This window comes from Cryptomeria japonica, chromosome 3, assembly GCF_030272615.1.
Source record: "Cryptomeria japonica chromosome 3, Sugi_1.0, whole genome shotgun sequence".
Taxonomy (NCBI): domain Eukaryota; kingdom Viridiplantae; phylum Streptophyta; class Pinopsida; order Cupressales; family Cupressaceae; genus Cryptomeria; species Cryptomeria japonica.
In genome coordinates, this window is record NC_081407.1 from 684,178,277 (window position 1) to 684,196,601 (window position 18,325).

Sequence of the window (18,325 nt, forward strand, 5' to 3'; positions counted from 1 at the left end):
AAAATATACATCTATATTTTATGAGAACAAAATATATTTTAGAAACGGAATAATAGTTGATTATAATTGGTTTAAATCAGTTTTTTTAATAACTATTTAAGTCTTAAAAAAATAAAATCATTACAATAGTATTACCTAACGACAAGTACTAATAACTAAATCAACAAATTAAAATTGTTTACGTTCAATAAAAACATAAATAACAATTAAAAAAATATTTACCACGATTTTGCTGAACATAGGTACCGAAAACTAACTTTTTATTCACAAGGGTTGGAGAACGTGAATCTGAAAAAGGCATTTGAACCCTAAATTGAGTAAACAAAACGCAATGGTAACCACTTAAAGTTCCCTCTTAACACGCGTAAACGAATCAGCGTAAAATTGGTAATATGCTTTTCTCAGGCCAAGCCTTTTGAAACTTTGCTTCCTGAAGCTGAAGGCAGAGCAGAGAAGTGCTTTTTTTCGTGGGCGTCGATATTCAACGCAAATACGCCTCGATTTCTGTTGCCTTCCTGCAGATTTAATCCTTTATCTCTTGCGGAGCATTTCGAGTTTTTTTTCATCGAAAATGGTACAGTATTGTCTTTTTTGACCTTCATTCACGAAAATTTAAATGCAGGATACTAGATTGAGCATATAATTAATCAGTCAAATACCTTAAACACTAGATATAATGCTTTACTTCTGTTGATATTCGTTGTGTACTGTTCTAGGTTTTTTGCTTAAGATCAAAACCTACTGGGATTTATCTCAACCATAAACTTCATGCTCTGTGCGTCGTGCATGCGAGGTTGTGACTTTGAAGCTTGATGTATTCGTGGCAAACATTGTGTTGAAACCGTCAATCGTAATCTTGTATTGACTTTGATGATTTGTTAGAGGTTCCTGCTCTGTTTAGTCACTAGCAGCGTCGTCAGGGTTTGTGCTTATTTTGGACTTGAATTAAATATTGGAATTGATCGAAGCACAAAAGGCTATAGGAGTTAATGGGAAAAATACATTTGGGAATTTTTGCTAGAGTGGAAAGATATAGCAAAGACCAAAGGGCAAGTCCTACCGATGAAGAATGCTGGTTTACAAAAAACTCGCCAAGGATTGATTTCCTGGAGAAACAAAAAAAAACGAGGCTAATTTCACAGACTGTTTATCGCTCAGTACCTGGCTTTAAGTTAAAGGAAACTGATTATTTACGCCCTATGACAGGCAAGGAGTCAATTAAGCGTCAACACTTTAAGAAATTACTTCCTAAAAAAATAGTCTTCCAAAAGGTGCTCATTTCCTAGTTTGTAAAGTTTGGTTTTATGTCTGTCATAGAAATTATGTTTGCAAATTATTTTTGGATTTCAATGGTAAATTATACGAGTCTGTGTCAGAACAACATCACAAATTGTCAGAAGCCATCTGGTGAATTTACAAATTTTAGGGGATTAAATGCCTACTTAGATTTTTTATTGCATTTTTCTATTTTGTCCTACCGTAGTCTTTGTTTATTTTAAATAGAATATTTAAAGTTAAATTATGATATTTTGGGTTGCCGGTTTTTTCAGCTGTTCTATTAGATGACGTTTGAATTTTATCATTTGGTGGATTTAAGAGTGTCTTCTACTGGGATGTGATTCCGTGCAATTGGTTTTGTTTTTGCTTTTCCCTCCTTTAGGCAGATCGAAGAATCTGGAGATGCTCCGTGTTATGAACACGATGGAATTCATGACATAATAATCATTGTTTTCTATTTTCCCTTGTGGAGGCAGATTTAGAACTAGAGGAGCTCTGTATTATGAACGTGCTAGAATTTGATGAAATAATAACTGAGAGCAGTTATTGAATGAAATGCTACTGTTTTTACCGTTATTATTTAGACAGATTTGTTTCTTCAAATGGCTCTACCATTTTTTTAACCTGTAAACTTGTTCTCTTGTTTGATTTTCATTTTGCGTTCTTTTACAGCTTCCTTTGTCATTGCTCAAGACAGCTCAAGGCCATCCTATGGTAAGTTTCTGTCAAGTTTATACAAATCATGTTTTCGACATTCAATGTTAATATGTTTCAGCATTAATTTTTGAGTGATTGCTCGTTTATTTCAATCATTTGAATCAGTTTATAAGAATCGTATCTGTTTTATATAAATGAGCTATTCTGAATGCCATTCAGATTTATATGGCACTATCAGAAATGCTATAAAGTGCAATTGAAGTGGTTGCTCTGTCTGCATTTACATATGAAGTTTTGAGTCCTTTTGTAGTGTTTGAACTGGTAGCTAAAAACATCAAGTTTGAGTATCACAAAATTCTCTATGGGCTCATGCATATGCAGGAAAGACATGTTTCAACAAACATTGCTTGGAGTTATTTTGCAGAGAATGATAACTTTCTGATGGTATTAAGTAATTGGTTCTTTCTAATACATGCCATTGGTGTTACTAACAATCTCCACTGGCAGTTGGTGGAGTTGAAGAATGGGGAAACATACAATGGACATTTAGTGAACTGTGACACATGGATGAACATACATCTAAGAGAAGTCATATGTACATCTAAGGTAAGCTTACTGACTATAATCATTTTATGTCTGATAGTTATGCTGTTTTGTGAACTGTAGATTGTTCTTCTATCCCAGGAGAACTTCCACTAGGCAGTGTTTGGAATCTGTATCATTTGCAATCCTTTAGCCTGATGTGGATTTTCTGTCTCTGAAATGGAGGTTTGCACTGTAGGATGGTGATCGTTTTTGGCGAATGCCTGAGTGTTACATCCGTGGGAACACTATCAAATATCTACGAGTACCTGATGAGGTGAGATTAGGAATTCTTATTCATGCATATATATGTGTAATTGAATTTCATGCTAAGCTGACAGCTGGAGAACGTATATTCACACTTTTTATTACAAAACATCAGGAACTAAAAGAACACACTGTACAGAGTCACTGATGAATTTGCTAGTATATTAGTCTATCAATGGTAATTAACAAATCTTGTTGCCACAAAATAATTTTCGAAAACCAGAAGAGGTTATCTGCTTTGGTGTTTTAATTCAAGTACTCTTTTGGTTACCCTTGTTATAGTCAACGTATAAATATTTATTATATTTAACGAAACAAACATTGAACTGGAATTGTGTAAGTTTGAACTGGGTTTCAATGTTGGCTTGTATATTTTAAGTGTCCTTTTTCAAAACTGTATCTGAAGAAGCAACGATTTATCTAAACTTTGTTGAGAGTTTTCATAGAAGTTTTAAGTCGTATTGAAGCAATTCAGAATGCTCCTAAACTACATTCGTAATGTATATTTGCAAGGGTATAAGACACGCTTCTTGTCATACTCAATAGGAATATGGGTATGAGATGGCCTGGATATGGCTTGGGCATCATGCTTCCTCATACCTAAAATGAGGGCACATTTTTGCTGCACTTGATACATCTAGATTCGGCAAAGTGGTCATTTGTGTTGTATCCAAATAAGTATTAAAAAAACAAAAATTAGAAATCTTGAAATAGTAAAAAAATCTTGAATCATAGGCAAAACCCTATTTTTTTGAAAAACTCTGTCACAAACTAAGTCACAAGCTCATCGGACTTCATTCAAATATTACAAAATTTGACGAATAGAAACCTTAAAATTGTTGCAATTTGTTGCAAAATGGCTGACTGTAGGTATACAGGTTTTTAATGGAAAACAAACTTCATTGCTATTCCATTATTATGTGTGATGGGCATTATTATGGAAATTAATAACACAAAATGATTACCAAGATATTCAACATTAACAAAGGAGCGAAAGTTTTCTTAAATAAGAGTTACAAACAATTTATCCATCAAGGTTAAGATCAACAACTAATAAAGCAAAGAATAAGAATGACAACTAAAAGAATAAAAAAAAATCCTAAATTCTATCCTAATGACTTAATTGACCATTATAAACTAAATATTACAATATTACTTGATACCCTCAAGACTCAATGTAAGGACCACCACAATTTCAAAATAACATAATTCACAAAATACACATAATCAAGAATAAAACATTGGCACGTTTTTAAATATTCAAGGTTAGAGACAAGAAATTACATTTCAACATATAAAGTCAAATTTCATAAGTTGACAACAAGATAGACTTTAAGAAACATATACCTTTACAATAGACCACAAGGTCGAATACAATAAATGCATAATGAGCAAATCATGATAACCACCCTGACAGGAACTCCTAACATCTCTCCGTCAAGCACATCATGGGCGAGAACATTGTCGGAGTGCGTTTCCACCCTACCACGAAGTAGTTACACTTCCCTGGAATCTTTCATGACACAAAAGATACCCAGCCCAGCACAAGGAAGGTTAGCAATGTGATATTGGCAAGAGTAATTGAATTCTGTGTAGCGTGACATGCATACATCTAATGCTAATGCATGATATTTGGGCACACAAGATTCTTAAAGCATACATATGAGATAAAAGCAACAACCTTTGCTTAACTATCTAAAGTCATTTCAAGTTCATGTGGTTTTTGTCCCAATCACATTTATTCTGAAAGGTCACATCACATGTATTTATCTCAAACATGGAGAAGACAAAGTAATGCATACAAAGCTCTTCAAAGCATACATGAACACTCACATGAATACAAAAGCACATAAGTTCATATAAGTGTTGTCATCTAGGCATATCCACAAGGACACAAAACCACTCATTGGCTTACAAAAGAATGCAATTATGCATTATCCTTTTGACAATATGGTTCATGCATAAAAACCAATTCAACACATTATCTCATAAGAGCTCCAATCACAATGACTTCCAAACATGCACTTGAGTGAATAGAAGACTTACAAAGGCATGATAATTATACAAAAATGCATATCACTGCATATCTACCTAATAACTTCCAAAGTCATGATTACTAAACTATCACGGATATTCCAAAAATATAAACCTTTACATGCAAATCACAGTGGCAAGGACATACTCAAAATTAAGGCTCCTTATCATGCAGAATTTGAATGGATTGTATCTATTATGCGCCAAGAATGGTGCTTCATTTTATTCTAAAATATCCCAAGGAGATAAGTTTCAGCACGTAATGGTTCATAATAATGAAAAGGGTATAAGAAGTTTTATATTGCATAACCTCTAATTTGGTGCTATGTCTCCATATAAACGAACCCCATGAAAGAACTTAAGGATGCCACTAGGAACTGAAATAAAAGACAATAGATTGGCTCAACCATCATACACAAAATCTCTGGACAATAATAATTATCTTAAAAACTAGAAAGATTATAATTTTGATAGATTTGCATATAAGAATGGTAGGCGTAGTTTGATATACAATTCATTGGCGGCTTCTTGCTATAAACACCTTTTAAATAGAAATAGAATTGGTGAAAGATAATCAACTCTATTTGATGCCTAAAATATAAGAAACCAAAATGTAGGGACATGATCAAGGCTGTGGTTTATTAAAAACAATGAAGGATTTTGTCTCTGGTCTGCTTTAAAATTACATGGACAAGAACTGGATCACAGTATTGTGAGATTTGTAGACGATTTTATTCTAAGCACTAAGAATTTCATAACAAGAATCTCTGCAATCTGAAAACATGCATCAACCAACATGTACCTGGTTATTATATCTATCTCGTAGGTATGCCGCTCCTTTACAAATTCCTTCCTTCAAAATACTAGGACCCTTCATTCTCTCTTACGCAGCAAAAATTCTCTGAAGATGAGTATAACCAGTGAGGCTAGAACCCCAGAATTCTACACCTTCCAAGTTTTCGGCATAAAGAAAATCTAATGTTTCATACCACTTTTCCTCCTCAATCGATTCTTCCTTGTCGCTTTTATAGACCACTTTTCCTCCTCCAATCGATTCTTCTTTGTCGCTTTTATAGAGGAGAGTGATGTCTTCATGAAGCTTGTTTCTTCTTTTTCTATCAGCTCATTTCTTCTTTTTCTATCAGCTTTCATCGTCGTATTAAGTAGGGTTCATAAGATATATATTTTACTTTTGTTTTAGACTGCAGCTTTTTGCCACTCTCTCCCATAGCGGTGCCCCATGAAATTCTCGTTTTATCTCTTTTTTTTCAAGTAAAATCATGACTTAAAGCCATGTAGTCAATGAGTAGCATTTAAACTTCGAACAACTCATTTGATTCCTTAATTTTTAATTTTGTTTCTAATTCATAATGTTAACTTTTAGCACTTTCAGATTAATATAAACTCAGAAAACAGATTTTAGTTTCTAACTAAATTGATTAGATGCAAGATTTAGAGTTTTCTAGGTTTAGGCATCATATAGAAATGAACAAAATAAGAACAAGACATGGTTACCCTGGGAAAACCTCCTAGGAGGAAAAACCCAGCCAGAAAAGATCCTCAGATCTGATTATGGGAAAAGTAGCCTCCACTCCAGCCTTAGCGGCCTATATTCATATGAAGATTACAACACTTATCTTTAGTACTTGAAGATGATTGCACATAGGGCTGATAAGGTCTTCAACAAGTTTGCACTTTTTTAAGTCTCAAGCTTGCCCCATTTAACACAGTAATCAGCAATCAGATCCACACCCTAGGTCAACACTTTATTGTATCTTAAGTCTGCCCCTTTGCTTGAAACTGGACTGCAACCCTAGCTGTTTGAATCTGGAATAGTTCACCCTCCATGTAATGGTATTTGCAGAATAGTTCGCTTTCCTTGCAATTGTATTTGCTCTTGATATTAGCGCCTTTTATGACAGATACAAATCGCCAATATTACTTCTTCAAACTTCGCATTTTAGGCAGAGGTATAATTCGCATGGACTGATAAAACTAAAATGAGTGAATTGTGATGTGAGGTTTATACTTATTTATATGTGGAGCAATACTCCTAAACACGTCGGCTTGCCTTATAAATTAAAACTTTTTTAATTTATTTAATGCGAAATATATTGGGATAGGGTTGGCCCTATCATGATGGCGTGTTAGGCTTGTATGTAGCATGGAGTGTAGCGTGGGGTCTTTTATTAGATGCCATGAGGTATATGGCCCAACCCTACATTACCCTACATGTTGGGGAAGGGGCTGGCCCCCTTGGGCGGATTCCAGTGTTGCCCAAGGCAATTGGAATCCGCCATTCCCTAATTATAATCAACACTCCCTCTTAATTAGGGAGAAAGATAATCTTACAACCGGGTTACAAGATTAGGGCCCAACCCTAAGTAATACATACAATGTTTAAATTGTAATCCGACCTCAGTTGTCAACTTCAAATATTCCTGAGAGAGGATCACAACAAGTATCCCATAGTATCTATCTTGTATTGCTTGTGGAGGGTGACTTCAAACTTTAACATGCACACTTGCAAGTCATGAATACATACACAATTATTCATGCACATCATGGAGTCTTTCCATGCCATCGATCACGCATATCCATCATTCATTGCCTTAACCTCAGTCTTCTCCCAAAGAAGAATGTAACATCATAATCTTCCATCTTGCACCCAAGCATAGAGTGGAGATACATAATCATTGCTCTCCATAGCATAAAATGAAGACATAGTCCTCCATCTTGCACACAAGCATAGAATGGAATCTAATAAACATAATCCTCCATCTTGCACACAAGCAAGAAATGGAATAGACATAATCAGAATATTGTAGTCTTCCATCTTGCACACATGCATACAATGGAACTACATAATATAATCTTCCAGTTCGCACACAAGCATAGACTGGATCCACCTTACATTGCCCGCAGAGGGTGGAGAGGATCTTTTCTACCATCTTACATTGCTCGCAGAGGATGGTTAACAATTACTCTTCTCCCTAAGAAAATTACAATACCATCTTACATTGCCCGTAGAGGATGGTCAACAATTCCTCTTCTCCCTGAGAAGATTACAATACCATCTTACATTGCCTGCAGAGGATGGTTAACAGTTACTCTTCTCCCTGAGAGGATTACAATACCACCTTACATTGCTCGCAGAGGGTGGTTTGATACAACACAATGTATCACTGAGGTTGAGACTCCCTCTCAACCAAGGCGGTGTTCTCCACAGCTCCAAGTCTATCTCAAGCTTTAAGAGACTTGGTGAGAACATCTGCAACACATGATTGTTCTGCCATAAAACACTGAATTGTCAGGTATCTCTATACAACTCTGATAATAAATCAAAACAGCATAACAAGAATTTTGAGAAACCACACTGCTTCTCTTGATGCAACACTTGCAGCAATGTATTTAGCTACAATAATACTCGATGCAATTGAGGATTGTCCCTGTAGGTCCAAGAGATCGCAGCGGTTGAATGCTTGAAGTGTTTTCCTTGTCCGTAACACTTCTTGACCAATCTGAACCTAAGCAGCTTGAGCTGATAATCAATTGTGTCTTGCAAATATCAAAATATGCTTGGCTGCCACAATATGCTTAGCTTTGATTAGCTGAAACACTCACCAATCAACCTGCCTTTATTCAGATGAATCTGCAAAATCATACTTGGTTGCAGACATACTCAACTTCTTTAAGTTAGTTTCCATATAAGTTTACAATCCATAATTCTAACATAACAATAGAAAACTTGACTTCGAATAATTTCATTAGATCCTTGCCACACTTCTAACCTAGAAGTAATGCATTTTAGGTTTAGATCTTCCATCTCAATTCTGAGCTAAATCATTCTTATTAAATCATGAGGCTATCTTTATCAGTCAGAGTTAGATCATCCACATAAGGAATTAGAATTAGCATTTCAAATACTTTAAGGAACAGGTTAGAATCTTTACAAAACCCTAGGCTTATCAAGTACTCTTTCATACCAAGAGTTTTATTGAAGATCATAGGGCTCCCTCTTGATCCTCAATATCAGATTGATAGCCAAGTATCAAGTCAGTTCAAAAATTAAAAAATGCTTCACCCAAAAATTCCATGCTAATACTCAATCAAAAGGTAATCAACCAACATAAGTTAGAGTATACCAATCTCAGAAGGAGGTGCTCCCTCTTAACTTCTCCACAATCAATCTTTTATGTTAATCTCAAGGATACTGTCCATCTATCTTTCAATCAATAGGGTGGACCCACAACACAATTATTGAGATAAGATGAGGATAACTTCCATCAAGAGATTACACAACAAGATTGCCAATCCAATGGCATCAATAGAAAACGAAAATCCTAAGAGATCAATTGCAAAATCTTTCAAAGAGGAACCATAATTAGAATCACAGATTTGTAGAAAATAGTTTCAGCCAATGAATAGTAACATTATGCAATGTTAGTAAGACAAGATATAAATTCAATCTCTTGGAACAGACGACGGAGTAAGCACAATAAAGAATACTCAAACCTCACAAATCATCCAACCGTGTCCCATCAACCTCTTACAGGAGAAGTGATGAATCTACAATTATCAGAACTCAAGATTCCATTAAGGTCCATAGTTGATCATTATCTTTGGTATTACAAAACCAAAAAGAGGTTTGCACTAAAACATTAAGAGCAAAAGGGATCTTTAATACACTTCTAAAACAACAAGGAGTCACACATAACTTCTTCATAACACATTTAGTAGATCTCATTCTTTACATCAATGGTCAGATTTGAAGGTTGAGAATAATTCAAAGCTGTGTTCTGAAACACATGATTACTAGAACAACTTATAACATTGGTGTAACAATAAACGAAAGTAGTAGTTCACTCAAATCAGAAGAAAGAACATAGAAAAGACCAAATATTGAATGCAGCCATAATATTAGTTCATCTATTTGCAGTTCAGTCCAGAGGAAAGTAATCAGAAGTGAATCAAAACAAATGAGCATTGATTAAATTGATCTAACAACAACATCATTCTGCAAAATGATAAAATACTTATTAGTTATACTCTTTGTTAACCACCAAGCACAATTTATATTTGATCAAAACAAAAACAGATCTCAAGGTAGTTTATGATAGTAGAAGAATCTCATACGTCAAAAAACACATGAAGAAGACCTATATTATACGAACTACAAGGCTAGCATTAACTCTTGCATACTACGAACAAGATTGCAACTCATCTTTCAACTAAACTTTTCTATTAGGAACACCTATTAGTAAAATTACCCGTAGGCCAAAATATTAAGTCGAAGTGATCTCGATCTGTTCATTAAGAGTTCATCTCCATAATTAATAGAACATAAAATTCGTACACCTCAGTCGGTATACTTATATCAATTATGCCAAGGCAAACAAACATTAGCTCCTCATGACTGTACACATCTCCATAAGTCGTTCATGTCAAGTAGAATTCAAGTTAACAAAAAAATGTCATGAATGAAGGTCATTAAAAAAAACATAACTCAACCAAGCATAGCTTCTCACTTAGAATAAGTATTCATCACAAGAATACTTAAAACTTTTAAATCAAAAAGTCAATAATAGAACCAGTCCATATTATTTAATATAATAACAATATCTAAATTACATATGCAGAGAACATAACAAGTATAGATGACAACTGTGAATGATGAGTCCAAGACATTCTTGATTCCAATCAAAACATTAACGAATGATCGATCTATAATACCTTGCAACACTCAAGCAAAAATTTAGAATACCTTCTAAGTTCTAAAAGAGTATGCAAATCAAAGATTATGATGATATCTAAATAATGTTCTATATTAGATAAGTCTACCAACTAAGGCAACTCAAGCAAAAATTTAGAATACCTTCTAAGTTCTAAAAGAGTATGCAAATCAAAGATTATGATGATATCTAAATAATGTTCTATATTAGATAAGTCTACCAACTAAGGCAATTAGAATCATAAAATCAATACGACCTAGAACTAGGTTAGCCAAACGATAATACTTCAATTTCTTGGATAAGCTAAGTATAATATATCTTGCAATCAAGAATGCAATGACTCAAAAATACTTAGCTTGAATGACACTGAAGAGTCAGATCTTCAAGCATACATGACCAAGATGTGACCATGCTAAACCTTTGATCACAAACCTTTTCAATCTCTCCTCGATCTTGGAACCTGTCATCAATTTTACGACAACAAGAAAGTGCAAGATCTAGGCTACAGGATGCTAGATCTGATTACGGTTAGAACAACTTGGCTCTGATACCATGTTAACTTTTAGCACTTTCAGATTAATATAAACTCATTAAACAGATTTTAGTTTCTAACTAAATGGATTAGATGCAAGATTTAGAGTTTTCTAGGTTTAGGCATCACATAGAAATGAACAAAATAAGAACAAGACATGGTTACCCTGAGAAAACCTCCTAGGAGGAAAAACCCAGCCAGAAAAGATCCTCAGATCTGATTATGGATTATATTCATATGAAGATTACAACACTTATCTTTAGTACTTGAAGATGATTGCACATAGGGCTGATAAGGTCTTCAACAAGTCTGCACTTTTGTAAGTCTCAAGCCTGCCCCATTTAACACAATAATCAGCAATTAGATCCACACCCTAGGTCAACACTTTATTGTATCTTAAGTCTGCTCCTTTGCCTGAAACTGGATTGCAACCCTAGCTGTTTGAATCTGGAATAGTTCGCCCTCCTTGTAATGGTATTTGCAGAATAGTTCGCTCTCCTTGCAATTGTATTTGCTCTTGATATTAGCACCTTTTATGACAGATACAAATCGCCAATATTACTTCTTCAAACTTCGCATTTTAGGTAGAGGTATAATTCGCATGGAATGATAAAACTAAAATGAGTGAATTGTGATGTGAGGTTTATGCTTATTTATATGTGGAGCAATACTCCTAAACATGTCGGCTTGCCTTATAAATTAAAACCTTTTTAATTTATTTAATGCGAAATATATTGGGATAGGGTTGGCCCTTTCATGATGGCATGTTAGGCTTGTATGTAGCGTGGAGTGTAGCGTGGGGTCTTTTATTAGATGCCATGATGTATAGGGCCCGGCCCTACATGTTGGGGAAGGGGCTGGCCCCCTTGGGCGGATTCCAATGTTGCCCAAGGCAATTGGAATCCGCTATTCCCTAATTATAATCAACACATAAAAGATTCTTTTATTTTAAGTTAAATTTTGTGCTTTAATAAGCACGTATACTTTAATCTTTTTTTTTAATAAATTCATTAACTTAGCTTTTCGTCTTATATTTAGAATATAGTTCTTTTTTTCTATTTGTTTCTAGTCTTGAAACATGAGCTTTTAAAAAGCATGCAATAAATTATAATAATTTTACTTATATATTTAAATAATTTTTTATATAATAAGTTGAGTTTACTTTATTTTAAATTATAATAGGTTAGATTAAGTTTATAATTAAAAATATATTTTTAAAAACTCACTTAATAAATTGATGCATGTTTTTATAAAAATAGTTACATATATTTTAAATAAAAATAATAGAACTCCTTTTCATGCATTGTTCATTTTTAAACTCAATTTTATCTTCCTAATCTATTTTTATTTTTATTTTTAAACTGTTAGATAAAATCAGCTCTTTTCCGATTATAGTTTCCTATTCTCGAAGCACATCTAATTTCAATTAAATAATAACATTTTCTATTCTAAATAATTTGATAATGAATCTTAAAATTAATCACAAAATAGAAATTAAAATAAAATTAATTTAGGAAATAAATCAGTTTATGACACTCAAGGACTTGATAAGAATGATTGTAGTTTGATCCTGAGTTAGACAATACTACAACATCATTGATCAATTTACTACGTGTTGCTGGGTGAAATGACATGAAGTGCCACATGTTGGGTATGCTTGGGAAGACTGGATTCTTGGTATCCTTTAGCACCCCTTGATTGTCACAAGCAATTTGCTAAAAAAAATATAATAATAAAGAAAAATTGCTTGCGACTGTTTTAGGGCTGACCTAGGCAAAATAGGGTGGGCCACCCTTGGAGTTTTGGTGCCCTCCTTGTGATTTATATCTCAAAATAAATATATATTTCTTTGCAAAGGCTGACGCCTCTTGGCAATAGTCGCATCCCTTGGAAAGGGGGTATATTAGATCGGGTATAGAACAAGGTCAAAAGGAGATGTGAATGGCAAGTTGGGAAGGCAATATTTTCCATACATTGGCAGACGTATAAGCAGACTTTGAGAAGGTAATAAGCAGATCCCGAGAGGATATATGAGCATTGAGGGGGTATACTAGATCGGGTATAGAACAAGGTCAAAAGGAGATGTGAATGGCAAGTTGGGAAGACAATATTTTCCATACATTGGCAGACGTATAAGCAGACCTTGAGAAGGTAATAAGCAGATCCCGAGAGGATATATGAGCATTGAAGGAAGAAAATAAAGCAATAGGAATTTAGAACAGGTCTAAAGCAGGTCTAGGGCAGAAAATAAAAGGAAATATTATTCTAAGGGAGTAGACAAGAAACCTGAAATCAGAATAGGAATAAGAGCAGAAGGAGAATCAGATATATCGAAGGACAAGGCAATCGAAGGAGATCAGCAGTCTTTCAATATCGATCAAGATCAGACCTAATATAAGACGGCCATATTCAGGCAGACAGAGATTTAGTATTATAACTGGGCTCTGGGAAAACTAGGGCATTCAATAAAAATGGACATTGCCAGATTACAACTTCCAGATCAGACGTGTGAGAGCAGCAGACCTCTAACTGCTACATTTCAGATCTGTTTGCCATGCATTTAATAATCTTAACAATTAGTCTGGTGGGCAAATTCTGGGATAAATCTGGGAAGGAAAACAGTTTCAGAACAAGGAATTAATCAAACAATTGTGCAGTCAACCTTTATCAAACTATGATTCTAGGGCAAAAATTAAGGTAATCCCAAGAGGGGACATTATAAGCTACCGCCTATTGCTTCTTATTGATTCATGTGATAACACCCAGGGCAAGATTGAAAACATATCCAGAAGTGGATTTCCTCTTGACAACAAAACTTGCCCAATCTGAATCTGTGAACCCTACTACCCTAGGATCTTTTTGCATTTGTTGTACATAATGCCAAAGTCAGGTGACCCTTTCACATGTCTTAGCACTCACTTCGCTGCAACCTGATGTGTTCCCTTTGGAGTTGTCATGAATTTGGAAAGCTAACTCACGACATAGCTCAAATTAGGTCAAGTTGCTATAAGATAGATAAGGCTACCCACTAGTTGCCTAATTGCTGACTCATTTACTATCTTTGAGCTCGTTTTGGCTGAAATCTTAAGTCCTTTTTCAATACATGTTGACAAGTTTTTGCAGTTTGTCATTAGGAACTTGTTGAACAAACTCTTGGCATATTTAGATAGAAAAATAAATATACCACCAAACCTCTAAACCTAGGCAGTAATGTAGAGGACGCCTAAGTCTATTGTGTCAAAAGTTTTACTCAAATTACATTTGATTTGTTCAATCAAATGTGCCTCACTACTTGTAATGATGATTTCATCCACTTAAATGACTAGGAGGATGATTTCATTACCTATGCTTTTGACGTACAAATTTGAATTTGAAGGACTTCTTTGGAATACTTGTTGAGCCAAATACTTGTTAATCTTAATGTACCATTCCTTGTGTGCCTGCTTCAAGCTATATAAAGCTTTCATAAGTTTGCATACTTAATGCTCCTTTCATCCTTGAGATTGAGTCATGTATTCTTCCTCCTTCAAGTTGTTATTGAGAAAGGTTTTTTTAACAACCATTTGATGGAGTTTCCAATCAAACCGTGTTGCCATGGTCAAAACTAGATGGATGGTGCTCATCTTTGTTGTAGGAGCAAAGCTCTCCTCATAGTCAATACCTTCTCTCCTCAAGAACCCTTTTGCCAATAATCATGCTTTGTACTTGTCAAGTGTACCATCAACTTTGTATTTGACTTTGTACACCCTTTTATAGCCAATGTGCTTCTTCCTTGGGTGGAAAAAGAATCCAAGTCTTATTTTTCATAAGATTACAATATTTGGTTTCCATGGTCTTTTCCCATTCAGGTTTGCCTTTTGCTTCCTAAAACACCTATGGTTCGTAAATTTTTTGAATGTTAACCATAATAGAAAAGTTAATTGTGTCTTTGCTCTTGCCTCTAGATGATCTCCCATCAATCATAACATCATATGGAACATCACCAACGAGTTTTTGCCACCACTTGGGTCTCTTTGAAGAAACCATTCCACCTAAATCAGCGTGGCCATCATGACTTGGGTTGCTCATTCCTGTCATTTGGATACTGATCCGGGTTCCCAAGAAAATCATCAGGCATTGGTACCTGCTTGGGAGATTCCACTTGTTCAAAATCGTTAGAGTTTCCCCTTTAGGTAGGGCTAATGGAAGTGTGACACCTAAATCTTTGGCCTTTAGAGGCTGATCTTCAGTACTCTTGATGTCAGAAGAGAGCTGAAAAGGCCCAACTTCTTCGTCAATCACAACACCCTTGTTGAATGTCAAGCAGTCAGTGTCAACATCAATCAGCCCGGAGGCTTTATGATTGTCACTATACCATGTAAGCATCAACTTTTGACTATGCAAGTCTAGTTTGGTTCTCTTTCCATTTGGAATTGTAATGTCCCCAGTTTTTGCTGGGGTCGGCCAGGCCAATAATAAATGTATCAAATTTATAAATAAATGAAATTATTAAATAAATTTGTAATTGCTCTTGGGCTGACCTATAGAAAGATTATTATTAAATAAATTCAAATAAGCTTGGGCCAACTAGTGCAAATCATTTATGAGTCTGTTTCCTTTCATGGCCAACTTCAAGAGCAATTGGTATATTTTCAATGGCAAAGGTGATAGAAGAGCAAGAAGTTTTGTTATCTTGTGCATTACACGATTGCAACCACTTCCTCAGGTAGAAACCTGAGAGGTGTAAGGTGGCGGGACAAAAACCTTTTCATTTGGGGAATATAGGAGACGAGCTCAGATGCAGACCTAAGTCTCCCAACTCCGAGTCGATTTACCAATAAAGCCATAGGAGGAGCAATTAATATTCAGTTCTATATTTGCATTCTACAGAAGTAGCCATTAGTCATGGAGTTAACTGGAGCTGCATTGCCCTGATCTGATAGGGGCATCGCATGGGAGTTGATGGTGCCATTCAAAGGCATCAATATCATTTGTTCTTTGAGCTAGCTATGCCAATATACATCTGGGCCAGTGTAATCAACTCCAAATTTCGCATTACATATATCAGTAGGACAGTAAGAGGAATCCACTAAGTCTACAATGTTACAAATATGTGAATATAATAGTTAGTAGAAACTGAACATTACTGTGAATATGATTGATATATGCTTACTCTACTGATGTATCAGTTTGCTCATCTATGAAGTATGTAACTATAACTTGGGGTGTTAGTGCATAGATTGTTATCGCATAAGTATTGTTTATGTTGTGGACAACAATATTTGTAATGAGCATATGGATAGAAGTGACAAAATATTTCCAGATTGATGTAATAATGTTTATTCTGAGATAATTGTGTCTAACTGGAAAACATTAACCCATACTGTTATCAATCTGCTGTTGAGATTTGCTTTCATTATACACTGGTATCTTTAGGAATTCAGATGTATGCAGTAGAATTGAAAAGCTTAAGATTGCTCACCTTCGGTTTCCTCCCATACCAAAGCTTCCTTTGGGTTCTTCTGCTTCACTACCTATGTTGGAGACCTGTTGAGAAAATAAATTACAATGTAAACTGCCTTAACCCAAAACTTCTTGGGAACACTCTTGTTCTCCAACATACACAGGATCATCTTCATAATTCCACTCTTGTTCTCCAACATACACAGGGCCATCTTCATAATTTAACGGTTTCTTCTCTCAACTACTCCATTTTGCTGTGGATTATAGGGTGTTGTGAATTGATGTTTTGTATCATGTTTAGCACAAAAGTCATTTAATTCATTCGAAAAGAGTTCACCTCCATTATCAGACCTAAGAGTGATTATTGAACAACCAAACTCTTTTTTCACTAGTGATTTGAACTTCAGAATTTCCTTGAACACATTTGATTTTGACTTACAGAAAAACACCCACATTTTTGACTTATAGAAAAACACCCACATTTCCTACTAAAATCATCAACAAACAAGAGAAAATACTTGGCACCAATGACCGATGTTGTATTCATTGGTCTACAGACATCTTCAAGAACCGGTTGTAGAACTCTCGAGGCGCTCCAAGCTTGTCCATCTGAAAACAGAGTCCTGTGCTACTTCCTTTCTTGGCAAGCTTTGCAAATGCCTTGTATCTGCTATTGGATTTTAGGTAAACCTTCTACCATATTCTCTTGAGCTAATTGAGAGAGATAAGATAGCTCGAGATGCCCATAACATTGATGCTATAACGTATTGATATCTGATGCACTCTTGGCTGCCAATGCACACTTTTGAACCTCTCTAGTATCAACAAGTTGATACAAACTATGATCTTGAACACCAACAACGATGGTGTTCTTGGATTCCTCTTGAACAATATAGCATTTGTATGTGCAAAAAATGACGTCCAATTTGGGACAGTGGCACATAATTTGATTCATTGACAACAAATTGAGCTCTATGCCTGATATATGGTATACATTGAGGAACATAAGATTTTTCCCGCCAGAGGTTATCTGAACATTGCCTCTCCCAACAACTGTATACTCCTTTCCATTATTGATGAACTGCATTAGAGCAAGCTGTGTACTCTGTGAACCAAGCTTTCCTGTGAGTAAAATGTCGAGATGCTCTAAGATTGATGCAGCATGTAAAAGACTTTTCTTGATCTGCTTGTTGTTTGGCCATGAAAGCATAGAAGGTTGATTCTTGCTTAGAATGCTTTGAGACATTAACCTTTTGTGGAGACCATCCTTGGTTGGATTTCTGATCAACCAACCTCCTTCTGCAGTGCTTGTACAAATGACCAAATTTATCACAATAGTGACGTGTGATATTTTTCAGATTCTTGGAAGTATCATTAAAATTACTTTGTCCTTTCTTCTTTGGCCACTTGCCTTTGCCCTTGTCCTTGTTTTAAAAGGCCTATTCCACACTTAGTGAATCATTGTTGCTATTAATGCTTCTTCCATTTGTCCTGCTGCAAGAGCTTGTCACACAAATTGTCAAACTTCATGTCAACATTGGTAGATGTGATGTTGAGTGTCTCAATGAAATGTGCATATGTGTGTGTGTTGCTTTTCGACGTTATGACGACCATATTTTCTTCTTCCATCTTGCGACCTATAGCTTCCAATTGATTGTAAATGTCTTTGATTTTCATCAAATGATTTTGGAAAGACATCTTCTTGTCCATCATGATGGAGAAAAGCATTTTTTTAGATTGAAGGCCCTGTCTTTATGCAACAAAGAACACCTATAGTTTTATCAAAAAACATAAAAAAATT

At 35.1% G+C, this 18,325-nt stretch overlaps 1 protein-coding gene across 2 annotated transcripts in view; it reads left to right on the forward strand.

The window, feature by feature from the left end:
- Positions 1-317: 317 nt before the first annotated feature.
- The window catches only part of LOC131051128 (sm-like protein LSM4), a 30,026-nt gene continuing 12,018 nt past the window's right edge, over positions 318-18,325 (forward strand). The window contains exons 1-4 of one of the 2 annotated variants that reach the window (XM_057985504.2): positions 318-574; positions 1,951-1,992; positions 2,443-2,541; positions 2,717-2,794. In XM_057985504.2, the coding sequence (XP_057841487.1) occupies positions 572-574; positions 1,951-1,992; positions 2,443-2,541; positions 2,717-2,794 (222 nt within the window). In that variant the 5' untranslated portion in view covers positions 318-571. Of the gene's footprint in view, positions 575-697; positions 1,272-1,950; positions 1,993-2,442; positions 2,542-2,716; positions 2,795-18,325 lie in introns of those variants that run through there. The other variant, XM_057985502.2, reaches the window with a different exon arrangement.